The sequence below is a fragment of the Callospermophilus lateralis genome, chromosome 11, assembly GCF_048772815.1.
Source record: "Callospermophilus lateralis isolate mCalLat2 chromosome 11, mCalLat2.hap1, whole genome shotgun sequence".
Lineage (NCBI taxonomy): Eukaryota > Metazoa > Chordata > Mammalia > Rodentia > Sciuridae > Callospermophilus > Callospermophilus lateralis.
In genome coordinates, this window is record NC_135315.1 from 16,646,004 (window position 1) to 16,664,368 (window position 18,365).

Here is an 18,365-nt window from a genome sequence, read left to right on the forward strand (position 1 = left end):
AAACAACTGGGTACTCATGTCTTCTACATGCATATTATATGTGGTTTAGGTGGAAGTATATAAAGGAAATACTGGGGATGTTGCTTGGTGGTAGAACTTTTGCCTAGCATGTGCAAGGCCCTGCATTCAATCCCCAGCACTAAAAAAAAAATTAAAAAAAATAAAAATAAAAATCTGCTCTCATCAGAAAAATAGATTTGAAAAGAACTATTTCAGTGTTTTATTTTTTTAAATCAAATACCTGTGACTATCTTATGACATTTAACCCAAAGTTTTATAAAGGCTGGTTGTAACATGGAAGCTAAAATTTTATCAGTTAATTTTTCATACTGTTATATTAAGATCCAGTGGTCTGTCTTGCACTTGGTTTTATCCATACATGGTTTTTCTTTTCTCTTTTTTTTTTTTTGGCACCAGGAATTGAGCTCAGGGGCACTCGACCCCTGTGCTACTTATGCAGCCCTGTTCTGTATTTTATTTACAAACCAGTTCTCACTGAGTTGCTTAGCTCCTGGTTTTTGCTGAGCATGGCTTTGGAGTTCCTCATGTCTCAAGCCTCCCAAGCCACTGGGATTACATGCATGCACTACTGTGCCTGGCCCTATACATAGTTTTCTAGGGGATTATGCAGAGCTTTCAAATGTGAATATTGTATTATATGATGTTAGATATTTAACATTGATTACTATCACCACAAATCCGTTTAATTAGAAATGGCTTTTTAAGTATTGGAGAAATGTTCAAGCTCATGAGGTAGATCCAAGTTAATACTAATTTTAGCTTGAAATCTCACTTTTTTATCATTGACAACAAACTTTTTTAAAAATTTTAAAAACTTTTTTCTAGATGTAGATGAACACAATACCTTTATTTTATTTAAAGTTTATTTTTATGTGGTGCAAGGGATTGAACCCAGTGCCTTATGCATGCTAGATAAGCGCTCTACCACTGAGCCACAACCCCAGCCCAACAATAAAAATATTGTCAATGATTTTCCTTGAAGTGACAGATTCACTTTGTTTAGCTTTGAGAAAATGGCTGCTAACTACTTGTCAGTCTTTCTGCCAAATAAAAATAGTATTCCATGTAGAAAACTAGTTCAGCTTTGTAACTCAATTGTATAAGTGCTTTTCCTCAGACTTCATAAAACAGCACGGTGCTTTACACATACTTTCCCTTTCAATACACAATATTAAAACATGTACTCAAGGGTTAAGATTTAATAAAATTTTTAATTCTTACTGCTTCATCAAGAACATCTTAAGTGGAGCTTGCTTTCTTTTAACTGCAAGTGGAGAATACATGACTCTTAGTACAGTTTGTTCTAACATACCAGCAGTTTTTGCTCATCTTTGGTTTTGCACTCTCTTACTGAAGAGTAGGTGTCAACACTGTGAAAAAGACAATGTTTTAGTATTACTGTGAAAACATGGACCTCCAAAATGGTCTTTTTGGCTGGGAATGTAGCTCAATGGATGAGCACATGTGTAGCACACATGCAAGGTACTGGGTTGATCCCCATCACTGCAAAAAACAAAAAGCAAAAATCCCAACAAACAAAACCCAAAATGGTCTTTGAGATCCCCATAATAATTCCAGAGACCATATTTAAGAATAGATGACTTACATAGGTTTCCTTTTGCTCCCAGAACAAATAAATAAGGAGAGATGAAGAAGAGGCAAATGATTGAACTTTCTAGCTTGGTTATTAAATAAATAAAAATGATTTTATTAAGATAATGAAACTGGGTGAGGAATAAGTGTGTTGGAAGAAGAAAGGGAGTTCTGAGATTCAAGGAGTTTAGGGATTAGGAGTGGGAATGTTGATTAGTATAGCTCAGAAAAAAATTTTTTTGAGGGTTAGTAAGCTTCATCATGCTATAATTTTTTTTTTTCCAAAATCTTGGTTGGGAGACTTCTTTTTTTAAAGTTTATTTTATTTTCCTATTTATTTTTTAAAAATATTTATTTTTTAGTTGTAGGTTGGACACAATACCTTTATTTTATTCATTTATTTTTTTATGTGGTGCTGAGGATTGAACCCAGATTCTTGCACATGGGAGGTGAGTGCTCTAATGCCGAGCCACAACCCCAGCCCTTACCTATTTATTTTTATGTGATGCTGAGAATCGAACCCAGGACCTTGCACGTGCAAGGTGAGCACTCTACCACTGAGCCATAACCCCAGCCCTTCCCATCATGCTATAATTGATGCCAAGGAAATGAATTGAGAATCTTGGGGGCGGGTAATCAGCATTTAAAGGGGTAGGCAGGAGAAAGAACAGAATGATAGTAGTGTTAAGGACAAGTACCCTGGTGTGCATATTTTAATAATCTGTGTGTTGAAAGGAGAATTTCAGGAAGGTCAGCATGCCCAATGCTAATGTTTGGAAGAAGTCAAGAAAGGAGAGACAGACTTGATCATTGAACTTGGAAATGATCCGACTGGTGATCTTTGTCAGAGCAGTAGGGATGGAATCTAGATTATGGAAAAGGAAATAGTACAGAGGCAGCTGTTTTTAATATTCTTTAACGGAGTTTCTGGTTAAAGGGAATGAGATGTTGGGCAATTAATTTGAGGACAGAGGAGACTTGAGTAAATTCTTAGGTTGAAGGGAAGGAGCCAGTATAAAAAACATTAATGAGTGCTCTGATATGAAAGAAAAGAAATTTGTTGAAGCAAATTGCTATTGTAGGAGTGGTACATTTATCCTTGTATTACAGACTGTACTTACAGAGAAGTGGGAAGAAGCTGATGAAAATTGGATTCCTGGCCAGAAAAGTGTACAAACCTATGACATTTGGCTTACTTTTTTTTTTGTAAGCACGAGGAGTTTCTTACTAATATTTTGCTATTTCAGGATGTTTAGTTTGATATATTTGCTTTAAATTCACTGATTACCAAGAAGTTTGGAGATTTTTGTTTTACATACAAATGATTTAACAATTTGTGATTATCGCTGAATGGAACTTCTGTTTTGGCAACTTTAAATCTGGTTTTCAAGTGGCAAAAAGAAGGGTAGAATTCTTTGTCTTTTTCAGGAATTGTGTTCCCTTCATCCCTCCAGATGAAAAACATTCAGTGCTCCAAAGTGTTTTCTTCCTGGAGGCAGAATTTGGATAATACCTTAAATAGTGTATGTATTAAAAATGTATGTTATTCAGTGTTTTTGTATTTCTAACTTTTCTTCTTTTTCTTCTAGTCTGTTCTCAGGGGAGGCAGTGAGAGGCTGTGGAGCTGGCCTCGGCACCGGCATCGGGAGAGGCTGGACTTCCTGTCTCTCTGTGCTGAATGGCTGCGATGGCGCCCGCTCTCACCGATGCAGCAGCTGAAGCACATCACATCCGGTTCAAACTGGCTCCCCCATCCTCCACCTTGTCCCCCGGCAGTGCCGAGAATAACGGCAACGCCAATATCCTTATTGCTGCCAACGGAACCAAAAGAAAAGCCATTGCTGCAGAGGATCCTAGTCTAGACTTCCGAAGTAATTCTACCAAGGAAGACTTGGGAAAGCTGCAACCACTGGTGGCATCTTACCTCTGCTCTGATGTAACATCTGTTCCTTCAAAAGAGTCTTTGAAATTGCAAGGGGTCTTCAGCAAGCAGACAGTCCTTAAATCTCATTCTCTGTTATCTCAATCCTATGAACTCCGAGCTGAGCTGTTGGGGAGACAGCCAGTTTTGGAGTTTTCCTTAGAAAATCTTAGAACCATGAATACAAGTGGTCAGACAGCTCTGCCTCAAGCGCCTGTAAATGGGTTGGCTAAGAAATTGACTAAAAGTTCAACACATTCTGATCATGACAATTCCAGTTCCCTCAATGGGGGAAAACGGGCTCTCACTTCATCTGCTCTTCAGGGAGGTGAAGTGTCGGTAACTGACTCTGGGGACATAAAGGGGGGTATGACCAATTGCACTCTTCCACACAGAAGCCTTGATGTAGAACACACAACTCTATATAGCAATAATAGCACTGCAAACAAATCTTCTGTCAATTCCATGGAACAGCCAGCACTTCAAGGAAGCAGTAGGTTATCACCTGGTACAGACTCCAGCTCTAACTTGGGGGATGTCAAGTTAGAGGGCAAAAAGTCTCCCCTGTCTTCCATTCTTTTCAGTGCTTTAGATTCTGATACAAGGATAACAGCTTTATTGAGGCGCCAGGCTGATATTGAGAGCCGTGCCCGTAGGTTACAGAAGCGCTTACAGGTTGTACAAGCCAAGCAAGTGGAGAGGCATTTGCAGCATCAGCTGGGTGGATTTTTAGAGAAAACTTTGAGCAAATTGCCAAATTTGGAATCCTTGAGATCCCGGAGCCAGTTGATGCTGACCCGAAAGGCTGAAGCTGCCTTGAGAAAAGCTGCCAGTGAAACTACCACTTCAGAGGGACTTAGCAACTTCTTGAAAAGCAATTCAATTTCAGAAGAATTGGAGAGATTTACAGCTAGTGGCATAGCCAACTTGCGGTGCAGTGAACAAGCATTTGATTCAGACATCACTGACAGTAGTTCAGGAGGGGAGTCTGATATTGAAGAGGAAGAATTGACCAGAGCTGATCCTGAGCAATGCCATGTATCCCTGTGAGTAGACTGCCTGCATGCATTTTATGTCATTCTTGAGAAATGTTGGGGCAAAGACGACTTAGTGAATCCCTATTTTGGAGAGACTAGAATTGTGTGTATATTGGTGCCTATGTTCCATTTATCTTTTTCCTAGTTTTAGGTAGATAGATACATGTATCTAGTAGAAAAGGAAAAAAAGGCAGGAATTTCTGATATAGTTGCTGTAGGCCAAAAGATGCTAATTTTCTTGGAAACCTTATTAAGGAAAAACTATAAGACATCATATTTGTAACATCATACCAGTACTTCTTCAGAGTGAGTAAAATTCTTTTGAAACTATATGGCTTGAGTGTTGAGATTTTGTTGTTTTTAATAATTAGCCATAAATATTTAGTTAATTTAGTTAGCTTTATTGGAATTTATAATGGCTTTTTTTTTTTTTTTTTTTGGTACCAGGGATTGAATTTGGGGGCACTGGACCACTGAGCCACATCCCCAGTCCTATTTTTTGTATTTTATTTAGAGACAGGGTCTCACTTGAGTTGTTCAGTGCCTCACTTTTTGCTGAGGCTGGCTTCAAACTTGTGATCCTCCTGTCTCAGCCTCCCGAGCTGCTGGGATTACAGGTGCATGCCACCGCGCCCCATAGTGACTTTTATTTTTTATTTTTTAATTTTTTTTTAAAACCAGGACTGTCTAATTCTGGGGCAGATCTTTTTTTTTTTTTTAAAGAGAGAGTGAGAGGGGAGAGAGAGAGAGAGAGAATTTTAATATTTATTTTTTTTAGTTATCGGCGGACACAACATCTTTGTTTGTACATGATGCTGAGAATCGAACCCGGGCCTGCACGCATGCCAGGCGAGCGCGCTACCACTTGAGCCACATCCCCAGCCCCCCATAGTGGCTTTTAATCAGACATTGAGCACAGCATACCCTAATCTTTTTCTTTCTTTCTTTTCTTTTCTTTTTTTTTTTTTAAAGAACTCACTATTTTTATTCTGGAATACTCAAAATACATACAAAAGTACAATAGCTCATTTCCACATGTACATTATCCAGTATAACACATCAGCTTATGACCAACCACCTCCCTATGCCGATTCTCTTCCTCACCTTCCATATAAGATATCTTAGTGTTAGAAAAGTACTTTTTCCTGTGTTCTCACTGCAAAGTTCAAAATAGAAAATATCAGTGACTTGAAAAAGTGTTAGGGCTTCTCCTTACCTGCAATCAGTCAATTTTAGTGAACTCCAGGTGGACGTCCTCTAAATGCAATTCTTGTCTGCTTGGGAAAAGTGTCAGCTTGGGAAAAGTGTCATATCCCACAGGTTGAGGACCCAGTCTCCAAGACTGACACCCCTCTTCATTTCAAGTGCTAAATGTAAGCTCCAGGTTGTTTTACCTCTGTTCTAACCAACTGGCTATAAATCAGGTTCCTAAAACCCTTTCCTCAGTTTCAGTTATTTTGCTTGAATGGTTCATAGAACTCGGGGAAATGCTATTGTACCTTTACCATTTTTTTTTTAAATCAGTGAGATTACAAAGGATACAAACATGCAGAGGATGGAAGAAGGGGTTTCGAAGCTTCCCTCCCCTCCCTGGGTTTGCCTAAGTGTCCTGAACCTCTCTCAATTTGTCTTTTTGAATTTTTATGAAAGCTTGATTACATAGGCAAGGTTCATTATGTCTTTGGCCTTTGGTGATCAACTTAACCTTCAGTTACCCTCCCCACTCCAGAGGTTGAAAGTGCCAGCTCTTTAATCCCACCTTGGTCTTTGCAGTGGCTAGCCCCCATTCTGAAGCTACCTGGGGCCTGTCAGCCATCAGTTCAGTTTATTAGTATAGAAAACCTGCTATCACTTTGGACATCCCAAGGATTTTGGGAGTTATATGGAGAAATAGACAAGATCAATATGTGATTCACACTTACACTTTAAGGACTAATAATTGGAAAGTGCTTAAGAATATTTTTTATTGCCTCCAAACACAATCCATTTGACCTTGATTTTTCTTTGGAAAGACGCCAGTTTTTTTTTAGATTCGTTTTTTTTTTTTCCCCAGCAAAGTTGTATTGACGTATTTGAGATACATTTTTACTGCTATTTCCAAATTTGTTGGTTTGAGAAAATTCTATATAAATTCTTTATGGGCAACTGGCCAAATTGGCATGATGGAGCCAGAGGTACTTCACTCTTTCAGTTCTTTATTTATGTATTTAAATAAGGAAGTACCTTATATTTATAAATAAATAAATCTACATTTACTACTTATAAATGTTAGATTTGTGAAAGAGGGTACATAAGAAGTTGGCAAAGGTGGGCAGGATAGTTGACTAGTATATTCTCTTCATTTTCCTTTTGGAAGAAATGTTGTAATGTCTGGAATACTAAAGAAAGCAGTTGGTGGATATGTTGGAAAAATGTTTTTTCTTTACCAATAGTAAAAAGATGACTTAAGATTTTATCTGAAGAGTTTGGTGATTGAGGCAGCAGTGCTTTTAACCAGCAAATTACCTGGGTTTCTTGGGTTTGTTTGTTTTATTCACATGTATGACTTTGTATATTTGAAATGAAACTTTGTTTTATGTCTGTTTTGAAGATAATAGTCTAGGTAATTTTTGCAGAATTTCTACATTGTAGACCTAGTTCTATAAGTTTACTTATAAGTTCTTGTTTAAAGTGGATGTTTTAGAGGTTCACTACTTTTGTAAGATAGCTTATCTTTCTTTAAAAGTATTAGCAGCTTAAATCAGCTTGCCAATATTTGCGGCATTATTCTCACTGACTTTGCTGCATAATTTACTACTATCTTGGTGGAAATTAAACATTTCTCATTTAAAATTATAGCAGGCGCATGCAGTTGAAGATTCATAATCTATGTATTTTGTATATTTAACGAAAAGGCATCTTGACTCTAAGTAAGGTTATGTTCAGAGAACATTGCATTGAAAATATTAATAGGTTTTGGTAATGCCGTGATAAGTGTTCTAATGCAATGAAATAAAAATACCCAAAGAGAACTTATTCCATAGGGTATTCTAGTAACTTGAAAAAAACCTCTTAGTTCATTCATTCACTACTTGGTTCTGAGTAATATTCTCAAATAATAATGTGTTGATTGGAGGGGTGAGAAGTATAAAGCCAGCCAAGGGATCATGTTGGGAAACTTTTTGGGATTGATTGAGTCCTCTTGAAATTAAGTCATCCAAATACTCTTTTAAAATGTTAACTTTCCGAGCTCTAGATCATATAAAAGGAAGCAAAATTTGGGCACTGAAAGTACTGTCAAGTAAATATTTTTTTGCACATTATAATTGTATTTAAATTAAAACCACCAGTACAGCATAAATACTTCAAAGTTTTTGTTAAGATTACCAGATTGGCTTTTTAAAAATTCTTTTTAGATCTACATGACAGTGGAGTGTATTTTGACATATTAAACATTTAACATACATGGAGTATAACTTTTAATTAGTATCCCATTTTTGGAGTTGTTTATGATGTTGAGTTTCATTGGTGTTGTATTCATATATGAACATAGGAAAGTTAGATTCTATTCATTTTATAGTTTTATTCTCATCCCCCCTCAATTCCCTTCATTCCCCTCCCCACTTCCCTTCATTCCCCATTATCTAATCCAGTGAACTTCTGTTCCCACCCTGCTCCCTCATTACCAGATTGACTGATATTTATTTGTTTGTTGATCTTCCCAAAATTTTAAAGTTTTTAATAATTTGCCAGATAAAGCATTACTTTAATTAAAAAAGAAAAGGGAAATTGTTTTTCAGATGCTCAGAAGAATCCTTTTCTTTCTCATCTGATAGTTTCTCCCAAATCTCATAACCATAATGAAATTGTTGAGTCCTAGAATGAGTAGTTATTTCTGCTGCAACAAGTTATGTTCTTGTTAAGCTGCTTGTCTATATTTTATTCTGTTTTCATAGGTATAGTAGGCCAAATATATAGTTTAGGCAGCCATGATGAAAATATTTTGTACAGGAGACTGTGGAATGAGTTGTTTTTAAATAAGATTGTTTAAATTACAAGTGGATGTAATTTCTGAAAATTGTGTCCTCCACCAAGAATTCAGTTGTGTTTTTTGCTCCCCTACCTCCTAAAGGAAAAATTGTGATCTCTATGATCTCTTTAAATTCTTGGCACATGCTAGCAGTAGTAGGATGATTGATTTTTTTTTTTTTAATGTGTTGAATTTTTGGCAAATTGTGTTTGTCATTGTACTGCACTTGGCAATAAACTGTATATTGCTAAATGAGACAGGTTAGAGAAAATCTTTACCTTTTTTGGTTAATTTTTTTGTTAACTGATTTTTATGTTAGCTTTTAAAGTCTTATGCTTTTGTTTAGCTTTTTTGAAAAATATTCTCAAAATGTTTCATGCCTCTGTTTTGGTAGAGTGTACATACAACTGCTTTGAAAATTCTGTACTATCTTGGGTTTTTTAGAAATTAAATCATTCTTAACTGACATTCTGTGGAAGGTGTAGGAAATACCTTAATGTTTAATTCTTAAGTAGAAATGATATCCTTGTTGAATGCGTTTGAATGTGTGCTTGTTTTTTTCACTTTAGCCCTACCCCCCCAACCCCCGCCCTTTTTCTCTTATTTTGTTCTCAGTCCTTGGAGCCATTTCTGATTTTGCTAAACTTGTTTTTCATTTTATGGGTCCTGTGCGTATAAATTTCCATAATAAGTACCTCCTGTCAAAACAGGACTACTAATGTAGCAATGGACTACATTATAGACCCCCTACCACCACCGTGTGTGTGTGTGTGTGTGTGTGTGTGTGTGTGTGTGTGTGTGTGTGTGTATGTGTGTGTGTTTTACTGGGGATCTAACCCAGGGTGAGGCAAGCACTGTACCATCGAGCTACATCCCTGTCCCGGTGCGCTTTATTTTTTCCCCTTTGAACTGTTACTATAGATTTAAGCTTATCTTGAAGGTTGCTATAAAAATAATTCAATAAAACATTGTGACTATTGAAATATTGTTGAAGATGATGTTCTTCACAGTGCTTCCCCTCACTCCCACCTCCACCCCCCACCCCACTCCCCGTTTTTGATGCTGGGATAGAACCTATGGTGGTTCATACTGGCTTGCATCTCCAGCCATTTTTTGTTTGTTTGTTTAAGAGTTTAAGATTTTGAGACAAGGTTTTGCTAAGTTGCTCAGGACTTTTCTAAATTTCTGAGTCTGGCCTTGAACTTGTGATCCTCCTGCCCCAGCCTCCCAAGTTGCTGAGATTACAGCTGCGTACCAACATGCCTGACTACACAGTGCTTTGTTTTTAAGGATTACAGGGGAAAAAGATAAACAACCAAGAATAAATGTTTCCTCCCATCTACGCTTTTAGTCTGTTTATGTTACCTAGATGCTATAATTTGTGTTCTGTAGATTTCTTGTTTTTCTGTTGGATTTGGAAGTTTAGAACCAAGCTTGTCAGTTTCTTTGTTGTACCATTTTAAAAGCCTCATTCTTGGATTCATTTTGTTTCCCTATTCATATTTATTTTCATGCTTTAATTTCTGGCTTTATTTATGCTGATCTATTTTTTTTGTCTAATAGCCTCCCGAAGTGTATTCCACATCAAGGTTGGTTGAAAATATAATTCCTCAGTGATACTACAGCACTTATTTGAATTTTGGAAGGTCTTTGCAGTGACTTATCTTTTCTTGGGTAACTTTACCCTCTCAGAGTTAATGAAGACCTTATGATATAATGCATTACTAATATGTTTGTAGGTTTTGCTTTTTAGGGACTCTGCAATGCTCCAAACTATAGCTCCTACAAGAATTTATTAAGGGCACAGAGAAGAATTTGTCAGAATGGCAAGCAAATTTGTCATTTTCTTAACTATTCCTTTCATAGAATGATGGGGCCGGAGAAACAGCCAAAAAACATGAATCATGTTCTCTGCTTAACCCCTCTCTGCTATAAACCAGATAGAGGATTAACCATGTAGCCTTTTCATAATTAAAACGAGGGAATTGAACTAGATGATGTTTAAAATTCATACTGCTTGGAAATAATATTCTTTTTGCATTAATAGAGTTGTTATCATCATTTTTGTCATCTTGGGAAGCTGGGGCAAAAGTCCTAGAAGTATAACTTGGAAAAAAAAAGTTTCTTGACCTACAACTAGTTTCTTTAGTTTATTTTTCATAGTCTATTGAAGTGATTATTGTTTTCCTTGGTATCTAGGATACAAATATGGGAATAATTCCATTATTTTCTTATAGAATTTACTTTAGAGATGAGGAAGCTTTAATTTGCTGAACACTTTTGATTTAGTGCTCTTTGCTTTTTTCTGGTAACCTGCATATGACCCAAGAAGTTCCATTTTTTTCCCTTCTATTCTCTTACCATTTGATTCCTGTGAAGATATGTAGCTAGTGAAAATTATTCTTAGTGCTTTTTGTGGTATTCTTAAAGAAGTTAGGCAACAGGAATTTGTGGGGGGGGATATCTATTTGTTGGAGAAGTAGTTGCTTCAAATGTTTTTTTCTTTCTTTTTTTTTTTTTTTTTAAAGAGGGAGTGAGAGAGAGAATTTTTTTTTTTTTTTTTTTTTTTAGTATTTATTTTTTAGTTTTCGGCAGACATAACATCTTTGTATGTGGTGCTGAGGATCTGAACCCGGGCGGCACGCATGCCAGGCGAGCGCGCTACCGCTTGAGCCACATCCCCAGCCCATGATAAGTAATTATTAAATGAACAAATTCTTAAGACTTGAGATGTCACAGGTAGAAAAACTGTCGATATCCTAATGGAGTTTATAGAGTGGAGAACATGGTAAGATAGATGACTAGAACAGTGCCTGGCACATAGTAGTATAAAGTTAATTCTGGGTGATAATGAATGAAATAGGAAGAAATTATAACTGGTTAATGGGATTGGAAAGAAAAGATATCATAAATTAATTTGGAAAGGTGGCTGACGTTTGTGTTTATTTTGGTTGGGGTTTATTGAGGTACAGAGGCAAGACAGTTTAAAAGGCTAGAATGGGATATATTGGAGACATGGCTGGTGTTGGTAAGGGTGGTAGTGTAAAGAGATACGGAGATAATTTCAGAAATGATGTAGAGGTAAATTTAATGGGATTTAAAAATAGGGATGTGTGGGAGTATTGAATGAAGGAGGAACCATCATAGATAATTGAAGTTTCAAATCTGGTTAACTATAGGAATAGATGATTAACCAAAGCATTTCAGAACCCAGTTTGCAAAATAACCCTAATAACTCACGAGGGTTCAGGCTCTTATACTAAGGTCTTAGAAATGAAGGCTTCAGTATTCCTTACAAGTTTCAGCAAGTTTAAAAATCAGTAAATCCAAGTAATCTTCTAAAAATAGAAGGAGACACAAAAGCCTTATGTTGGAAGACTTTGAACTTGATTTAATTTATTTATTAGATGTACACTGCTGACTGTAAGTTGTGGTGCTAGGGATACAATGGTAAGAGAGACATGATCCTTGCTCTGCCCTTATGGAGAATATAGGCTAAACAGAAATTATTTAAGCAAGTAATCATGTAGATGACATATTTACAGTTGTGGGTGTCACAGAAACAAAAAGTTCAGAGTACTATGAATGTTCATATCAGGTGTTTTTAGTCAACATGGGATGTGATAATGAGTCTGTGTTTGGGGGAAAGGGGTTGCTGCTACTTGGGATTGAGCCCAAGGGTGCTTATCCATTGAACCACATTCCCAACCCTTTTTATTTTATTTTATTTTGAGATAGGGTCTCACTAAGTTGCTGAGGTAAGTGATATTCCATGTATGTATAATATGTCAAAGTACAGTCTACTGTCATGTATATCTAAAAATAACAAAAAGTTTTAAAAAAGGAGAATAGTAAGAAATGAGTCCAGAGAAGTAAGTAATTAATTGACAGATAATATAGGTGGCCTTTGTAGATCATATCAAGTTTAGGATTTTACTGTGAAGCCATTGACAGGGTTTACAATCCCCCCCTTTCTTATTATGTAGAGAATGGGGTAGAGGTAGATTTAGGCTAACTAAGCCTTAACTACCTAGGCACTTACTAATAGGTGAAAGAGAATGGTGGACCTAGTCTTTGGCAGGAAAGAGTGAGAGAGTTCGTTAGTGGAGACAGAAATGACTAGGACTTCTGATGGATTGGATGTAGGGGGAAGAGAGATAGACTGTAATGAGTGATTATTAGATTTTTTTTGTCACGGATGGAGGGAGGTGGATGAATAGATTGGATAGATATGTTGATGGAGAAAGAACAGATGGGGGAGATTATTGGGTGTAGTGAGCATTTCTGTATTTTTAATTTAAACATTTTTCTCTGTTGGTTATAACTAGAGGTTCCAGTGCTTCGCAGAGCACACTATTAGGTTCCAGCAACATGATAAAATAAATTGTTTTAACTGGAAAACGGAAAGCTTGGGGCTATGTTCTGTCGCAAATGAGTAGCACTTTAGTTTTCCCACTCTGTCCCTAAACATAGACCAAATGGACTAGATTATTTTGCAATCTGGGCAGAAATTCATGCCTAAGGTCATGTTCTTTTATGTCTACCAGAGCATTGCTTATTCCCCTGTTTCCCATTATGTGTCTGGGAAAATTATGCTCATGTATTAATGTAAAGGAAGCATTGAGTTTCTATAATTTTGGACTCATGGGACTCAGAATATTTGTATACTTATGAAGGATTTTTACTAAGGTGTTAAATTGTTTTGAAATTAATATAAGTCTGATGAAAATTTCTTAAACATTACAGAAGGCCCTCAGTATCTAAGTGCTCCACATCAATGGATTCAGCATATAAGGATCAAAAAACTCTGGGGCGGTGGCGGGGGGGAACGCATCTGTGCAGAAAATGTACATATTTTTTCTTGTCATTATTACCTCAATACTATAGTGTAACAGCTGTTTACATTTATACTGTATTAGGTAATGCAAGTCCTTTAGAGATGATTTTAAAGTATATGAGTTGTGCAAACACTGTACTCTTTTAAATTAGGGAACATACTAAAAAGTTGCTAGTTGTATATGTGTGTGTTTGTTTTTTGATATTTTTTTTTAGTTGTATTTGGACACAATGTCTTTATTTTTATGTGGTGCTGAGGATGGAACCCAGGACCTTGCACGTGCTAGGCAAGTGTTCTACCGCTGAGCCACAACCCCAGCCCCGTGTGTTTGTTTTTTAAGGTACCACAGACTCTGAGCTACAATCACTGAGCTACATCCCCAGCCCTTTTAATATATTTTTTAATCTTGAGATAGTGAGGCTTTAGGTAACTTAGCAAGACCCTAAGTTAGCTAGGGCCTCCTAAGTTGCTGAGGCTAGCCTTGAACTTGTTATTCTCCTGCCTCAGCTTCAGGAGTCAGATTACAAGGTGTTCGCCAACATGCATGGTGCTGTTATTTTATAAATATGGATTAATTCTTTTAACCTATTCAGTAGCATTATTGTCCTATAGATATTCAGATAGATTATATTCAGAATTTAGGTAAAGGACTTGTGGAGAAATTTTAGTTTTGGTGGAAAGGAAGAGATGGGGGAAATGGCAGTAGGCAAAGGCATTATTAAAGTCATTTTCTGTCAGTTGTTTTGCCTAATAGAATAAAGGGCATATGCCAAGAAATTGAATAATACTGTATATGTGTAGTGTACTTTTTTCTTACTCTCTTCTTTAATCCCTGTTTCCCATTTGTTCTTCTGGTACTTGAGAGATACATCCCAGCAAAGTAAAAACTGAGGGAGGCAAAAGTTTAGGATCTTGAGACAGGATTAGTCTGAAATCTGGCAGACTGCAGAACCCCAGAAGAATTTTGACTAAATCATTTGAACTAAGAAACATTTTTAATAAACTTAAATTAGACAACAGAGTTGAAACATGTTGATAGAGAAATAAAAGATAGAGATATAGAAAGAGCCTACGTTTGTTACATTTTGGGAGAGGATAGGCGTTGTCTCAATTCTTTTATGTAATCTTTAATAATTTGATGAGGTAGATATTTTATCTTAATTTACAGTCTTTGCGGAATAATGTAACTTGCCTAAGATTATACACTTAATAAGAGGTCAAACTATTACTGTAGGCTGTTTATGCATAGCCTGGGCATAAACCCTACTATATTCTTGGAAACAATCAAATTGTCCTTTAGGTTTGGTTGATGGAAAGACTGACAACCATGCAAAATAAAGACACTTAACTTTATATTCAAGAGGCTAATACAAAGTAAATTGATAACACATTTTGAGGAAAGGCATAATGGTCTTAACTAAATATATTCTTAAGTCTGTACTACCCTTTACCTTTGTGTATGCGCATGCATGCATGGGTGTGTGTGTGTGTGTGTGTGTGTGTGTGTGTTTGTGTTGTGTGTGTGAGAGAAGATTGGGTTGGGGAGGGGTATTTTACTAGGGCCGACTTAGCATCTGGGTGGGGTTGGAATGATTTTTTTTTAAAGGTTAAAAAAAAGGAAATTAATTAATTTTTTTATTTGCCACACCTTGTAAATGTTTGGTTACATTTAGTATCGTATTTAATCTTTAAAATACTCAATATGATTGTGATGTCTTTATTTTACAGTTGAGATCTAAGACTACACATATGAACTTAATAGCTCTCATCAGCACAGTACACTGGGCATGGCATTGACTGTAAGGGATGATGGGAAGGTTAAGTAGTTTCCTTGTACTTTAATGATCCAGAGAAGTGACCAATTTAATAATTTTTTCCCCCTCTCAAATAAGAACATTTTTGGTATTTGAAAGGGTTGATTTAGCCTGGTATTTAGCCTGGTGGTGCATGTCTGTAATCCCAGCTATTTGGGAGACTGAGACAGGTTTGAGGCCAACTTCAGCAAATTAGACCCTCATTGGAAATAAAAATAAAAAAGTATGGGATGTAGCTCAATGATAAAAGAGTTTGCCTCCCATCTGTGATCTCCTGGGTTTGATCTCAGTATCAAAATTAAAAAGTAAAAAAGAAAAGCAAAGAAGGATGATTTATACCTTTTGTGGAAAACTGGCTTATTTTCCCAGTTGCTGGAAAAATCAATCTCTCTCTCTCTCTCTTTTTTTTTTAACTTAAATTGACCTTTATTTGTTGTACTATAATGGAAAAATCTTTTTTTTTTTAAATCTCTTAGTTGTAGATGGACACAGTATCTTTATTTATTTATCTTTATGTGGTGCTGAGGATCGAACCCAGTCCTCACCCATGTTAGATGAGTGCTCTGCCACTGAGCCACAACCCCAGCCCCAAAATAGAAAAATCTTTTTTTTTTTTAAAGAGAGTGAGAGAGAGAATTTTAATATTTATTTTTTAGTTTTCGGCGGACACACCATCTTTGTTTTGTATGTGGTGCTGAGAATCGAACCCGGGCCCCACGCATGCCAGGCGAGTGCGCTACCGCTTGAGCCACATTCCCCAGCCCAGAGAAAAATCTTTTAAGATAACATATTTTATTTTCTTTCTCCCTGTGCTTACTGGTGATACATGAATTGTAGCTATTTATTTAGTAGGTATTAAAAATAAGTGTTTTCCTCAGGAAAGCTTTTTCTGGTAAATCTAGTTACTAGAAGATTTTGAAGGAGTGAAAGAACAATTGAAGAATATCTGATGGTTTTTCACCCATTTAGTTTGAGTATGTGTCCTTTCAGTGCCTGGGTAGAAGGCTTTTGGTGTCTTACTTCTGTTGATTTATTTGGCAAGCCTCAGAAAACCTGAAGGATGAACCAGAGATTTTTTTTTTGTTTGTTTCTTTAGCAGAATAGTGGGGGAAATTCTGAACTATTGTTGAATTGTTAATTTTGTCTTGCTAGACTTAAGTTCCTCGTTGATACCTCAGGATTATACCTTTTTTGTCAGAAATGTTGGGACCAGGCCAGGCTGGGAAAGGCCATTTTCACTGTTGGGCATGCCTTCTGCTTTGCTGCAGTATGCTGAGTGGCCTGGTGACCCTCCATACAGCTCTTGTTACTTGCATTTCCATAAGGAGTCAGTTCACTTGTTTTTCTCAACCTGGTGTCATTGTGTTTGCTTATTGTAGCTATTGTTTATTCTTGTTTGTTTTTAACTTGTGGCAATGAAAAATATCTGAGCACAAGGTTATGTTGTTCTGAATGGCCTTGGAGGAGGATGGGGTGTAGTGAGAGAGTAAAACCTTTGCAGGATGGGTATCTTTTTTACTTAATAAAGCTACTGTTGGAGAAGTTCACTTTCATTCCTGTTAAGAAGCAAAACCATAAGTTTTATTTTTTTCCCCAGAAATAATTAATTGAAAACTATGACAGATTTCCGCTCAAGAGGCTCCTGGTTTCACAAAACAGAAACTATGATAGATGATAAAGTTCATTTATATAGAACACACAGGGTTCCTAATGCCATTTGATAATATCAGATATCAAAGAATTTGTTACTACTTTTTATATGGATAAAGTTAGCATAGTTGAATCCTTCATTGATTTATTTAGTTACCTTTCGTAAAATTTTTACACTAAGGATGAAAAGATGTTTTTTTGCGTTTTTCCTAAAAAGGTCTTCAGAGTTTTCAACTGAGTTGCTGCAACTTCTGTTTCTCTATACTTCCAACTGTGTGAAAATGTTTTTTTTCTTTTTTTTCTAAACTGGCACTCACCCAGCAGTTTTTTTTTTTTTCAACAAGTATTCTTTGGGCACACCCTATGCATAGTTATTTCTGCAAGATCCTTATTCAGAAGGCCAGGAAAACAGATCCAGTCTTCTCTTTGTAGAATTTAAAAAGAAAAGAAAAGAATCTTGTTTAAAACTTATTTTGCTTTTGCCTATCTGTACATGAAATTGATCTTTATGCAAATACTCACACTCAAAAGTAATTTTGTTTAGAAGTGTAAGTAGAAAATCTGATTTTGTATTTGCAAGAAGATTGCTTAGTGTTGTGATTGTCCTCCTAACTAAGAGTTCTCTTTTTTCTTCTTTCCTTCCCTCCCTCCTTTCTTCCCTTCTTTTGTTGTAGATGGACAATATGCCTTTTATTTTATTTGTTTATTTTTATGTGGTGCTGAGACTTGAACCCAGTGCTTCACACAAGCTAGGCAAGTGCTCTGCTGCTGAGCTACAACCCCAGCCCTTAATTTTTTCTTAATGTTAGTTTGATAGTTAGCAGGTCTCGGATCCTAGACTTGAAAGGTAAGGAGTAACCTTGAAAATTTAAAGTAGAATACATTCAAGGCTCTTTATCTGTCTAGATACAGATGTACACATAACACTTAGTTGTGTGTGTATGTGCACGTGCGAGCATATAGTGTATGAGAGGTTATTTCTATTAATGTCTAAATAATTTAAATTATTTAAGCTTTCGTGGTTTGCTTTAGTGTGATGTACACTAAGTAACATAAATGTCCCTAATCTCATTCATGAATGGTAAATTGGCTGATAAATTTATAGAAAGGTAAAGCACAGAATTACACTTTGGTGTTTCCTAACAGGCTGACCTAAAAGCAATAGCTTATGTTCATTCCTTTGATAGTTCTTCAACTTTGATCAGAGGAATCATCTTAGTTGATGATCTGAATAGAAATTAAGATGTGTCATCATTGAAGATAGTCAAAATGTTCCTGAGGCATTTCCAGAAAAGGAGTTCCAGAATTCTTTGAGCAAAATAATAATAAATTTAACAACTTTCAAGGTGCTGTAATTACTTGGAGACTAGCTTTTCAGGATCATTTATCAAGATTAACCTTGCCTCTGAAGGGTAGTCAAATAAGGAATGATAAAAATATTTAAGAAGAATTGAGGGGGCTGGGGTTGTGGCTCAGTGGTAGA

General features: G+C 36.3%; 1 protein-coding gene across 4 annotated transcripts in view; it reads left to right on the forward strand.

The window, feature by feature from the left end:
• Kansl1 (KAT8 regulatory NSL complex subunit 1) overlaps positions 1–18,365 on the forward strand; it is a 187,576-nt gene that overhangs the window by 46,222 nt on the left and 122,989 nt on the right. For all 4 annotated transcript variants that reach the window (XM_076870010.2, XM_076870013.2, XM_076870014.2 and 1 more), the window contains exon 3: positions 3,204–4,581. In XM_076870010.2, coding sequence (XP_076726125.1) covers positions 3,293–4,581 — 1,289 coding nt within the window. In that variant the 5' untranslated portion in view covers positions 3,204–3,292. The remainder of the gene's footprint in view (positions 1–3,203; positions 4,582–18,365) is intronic.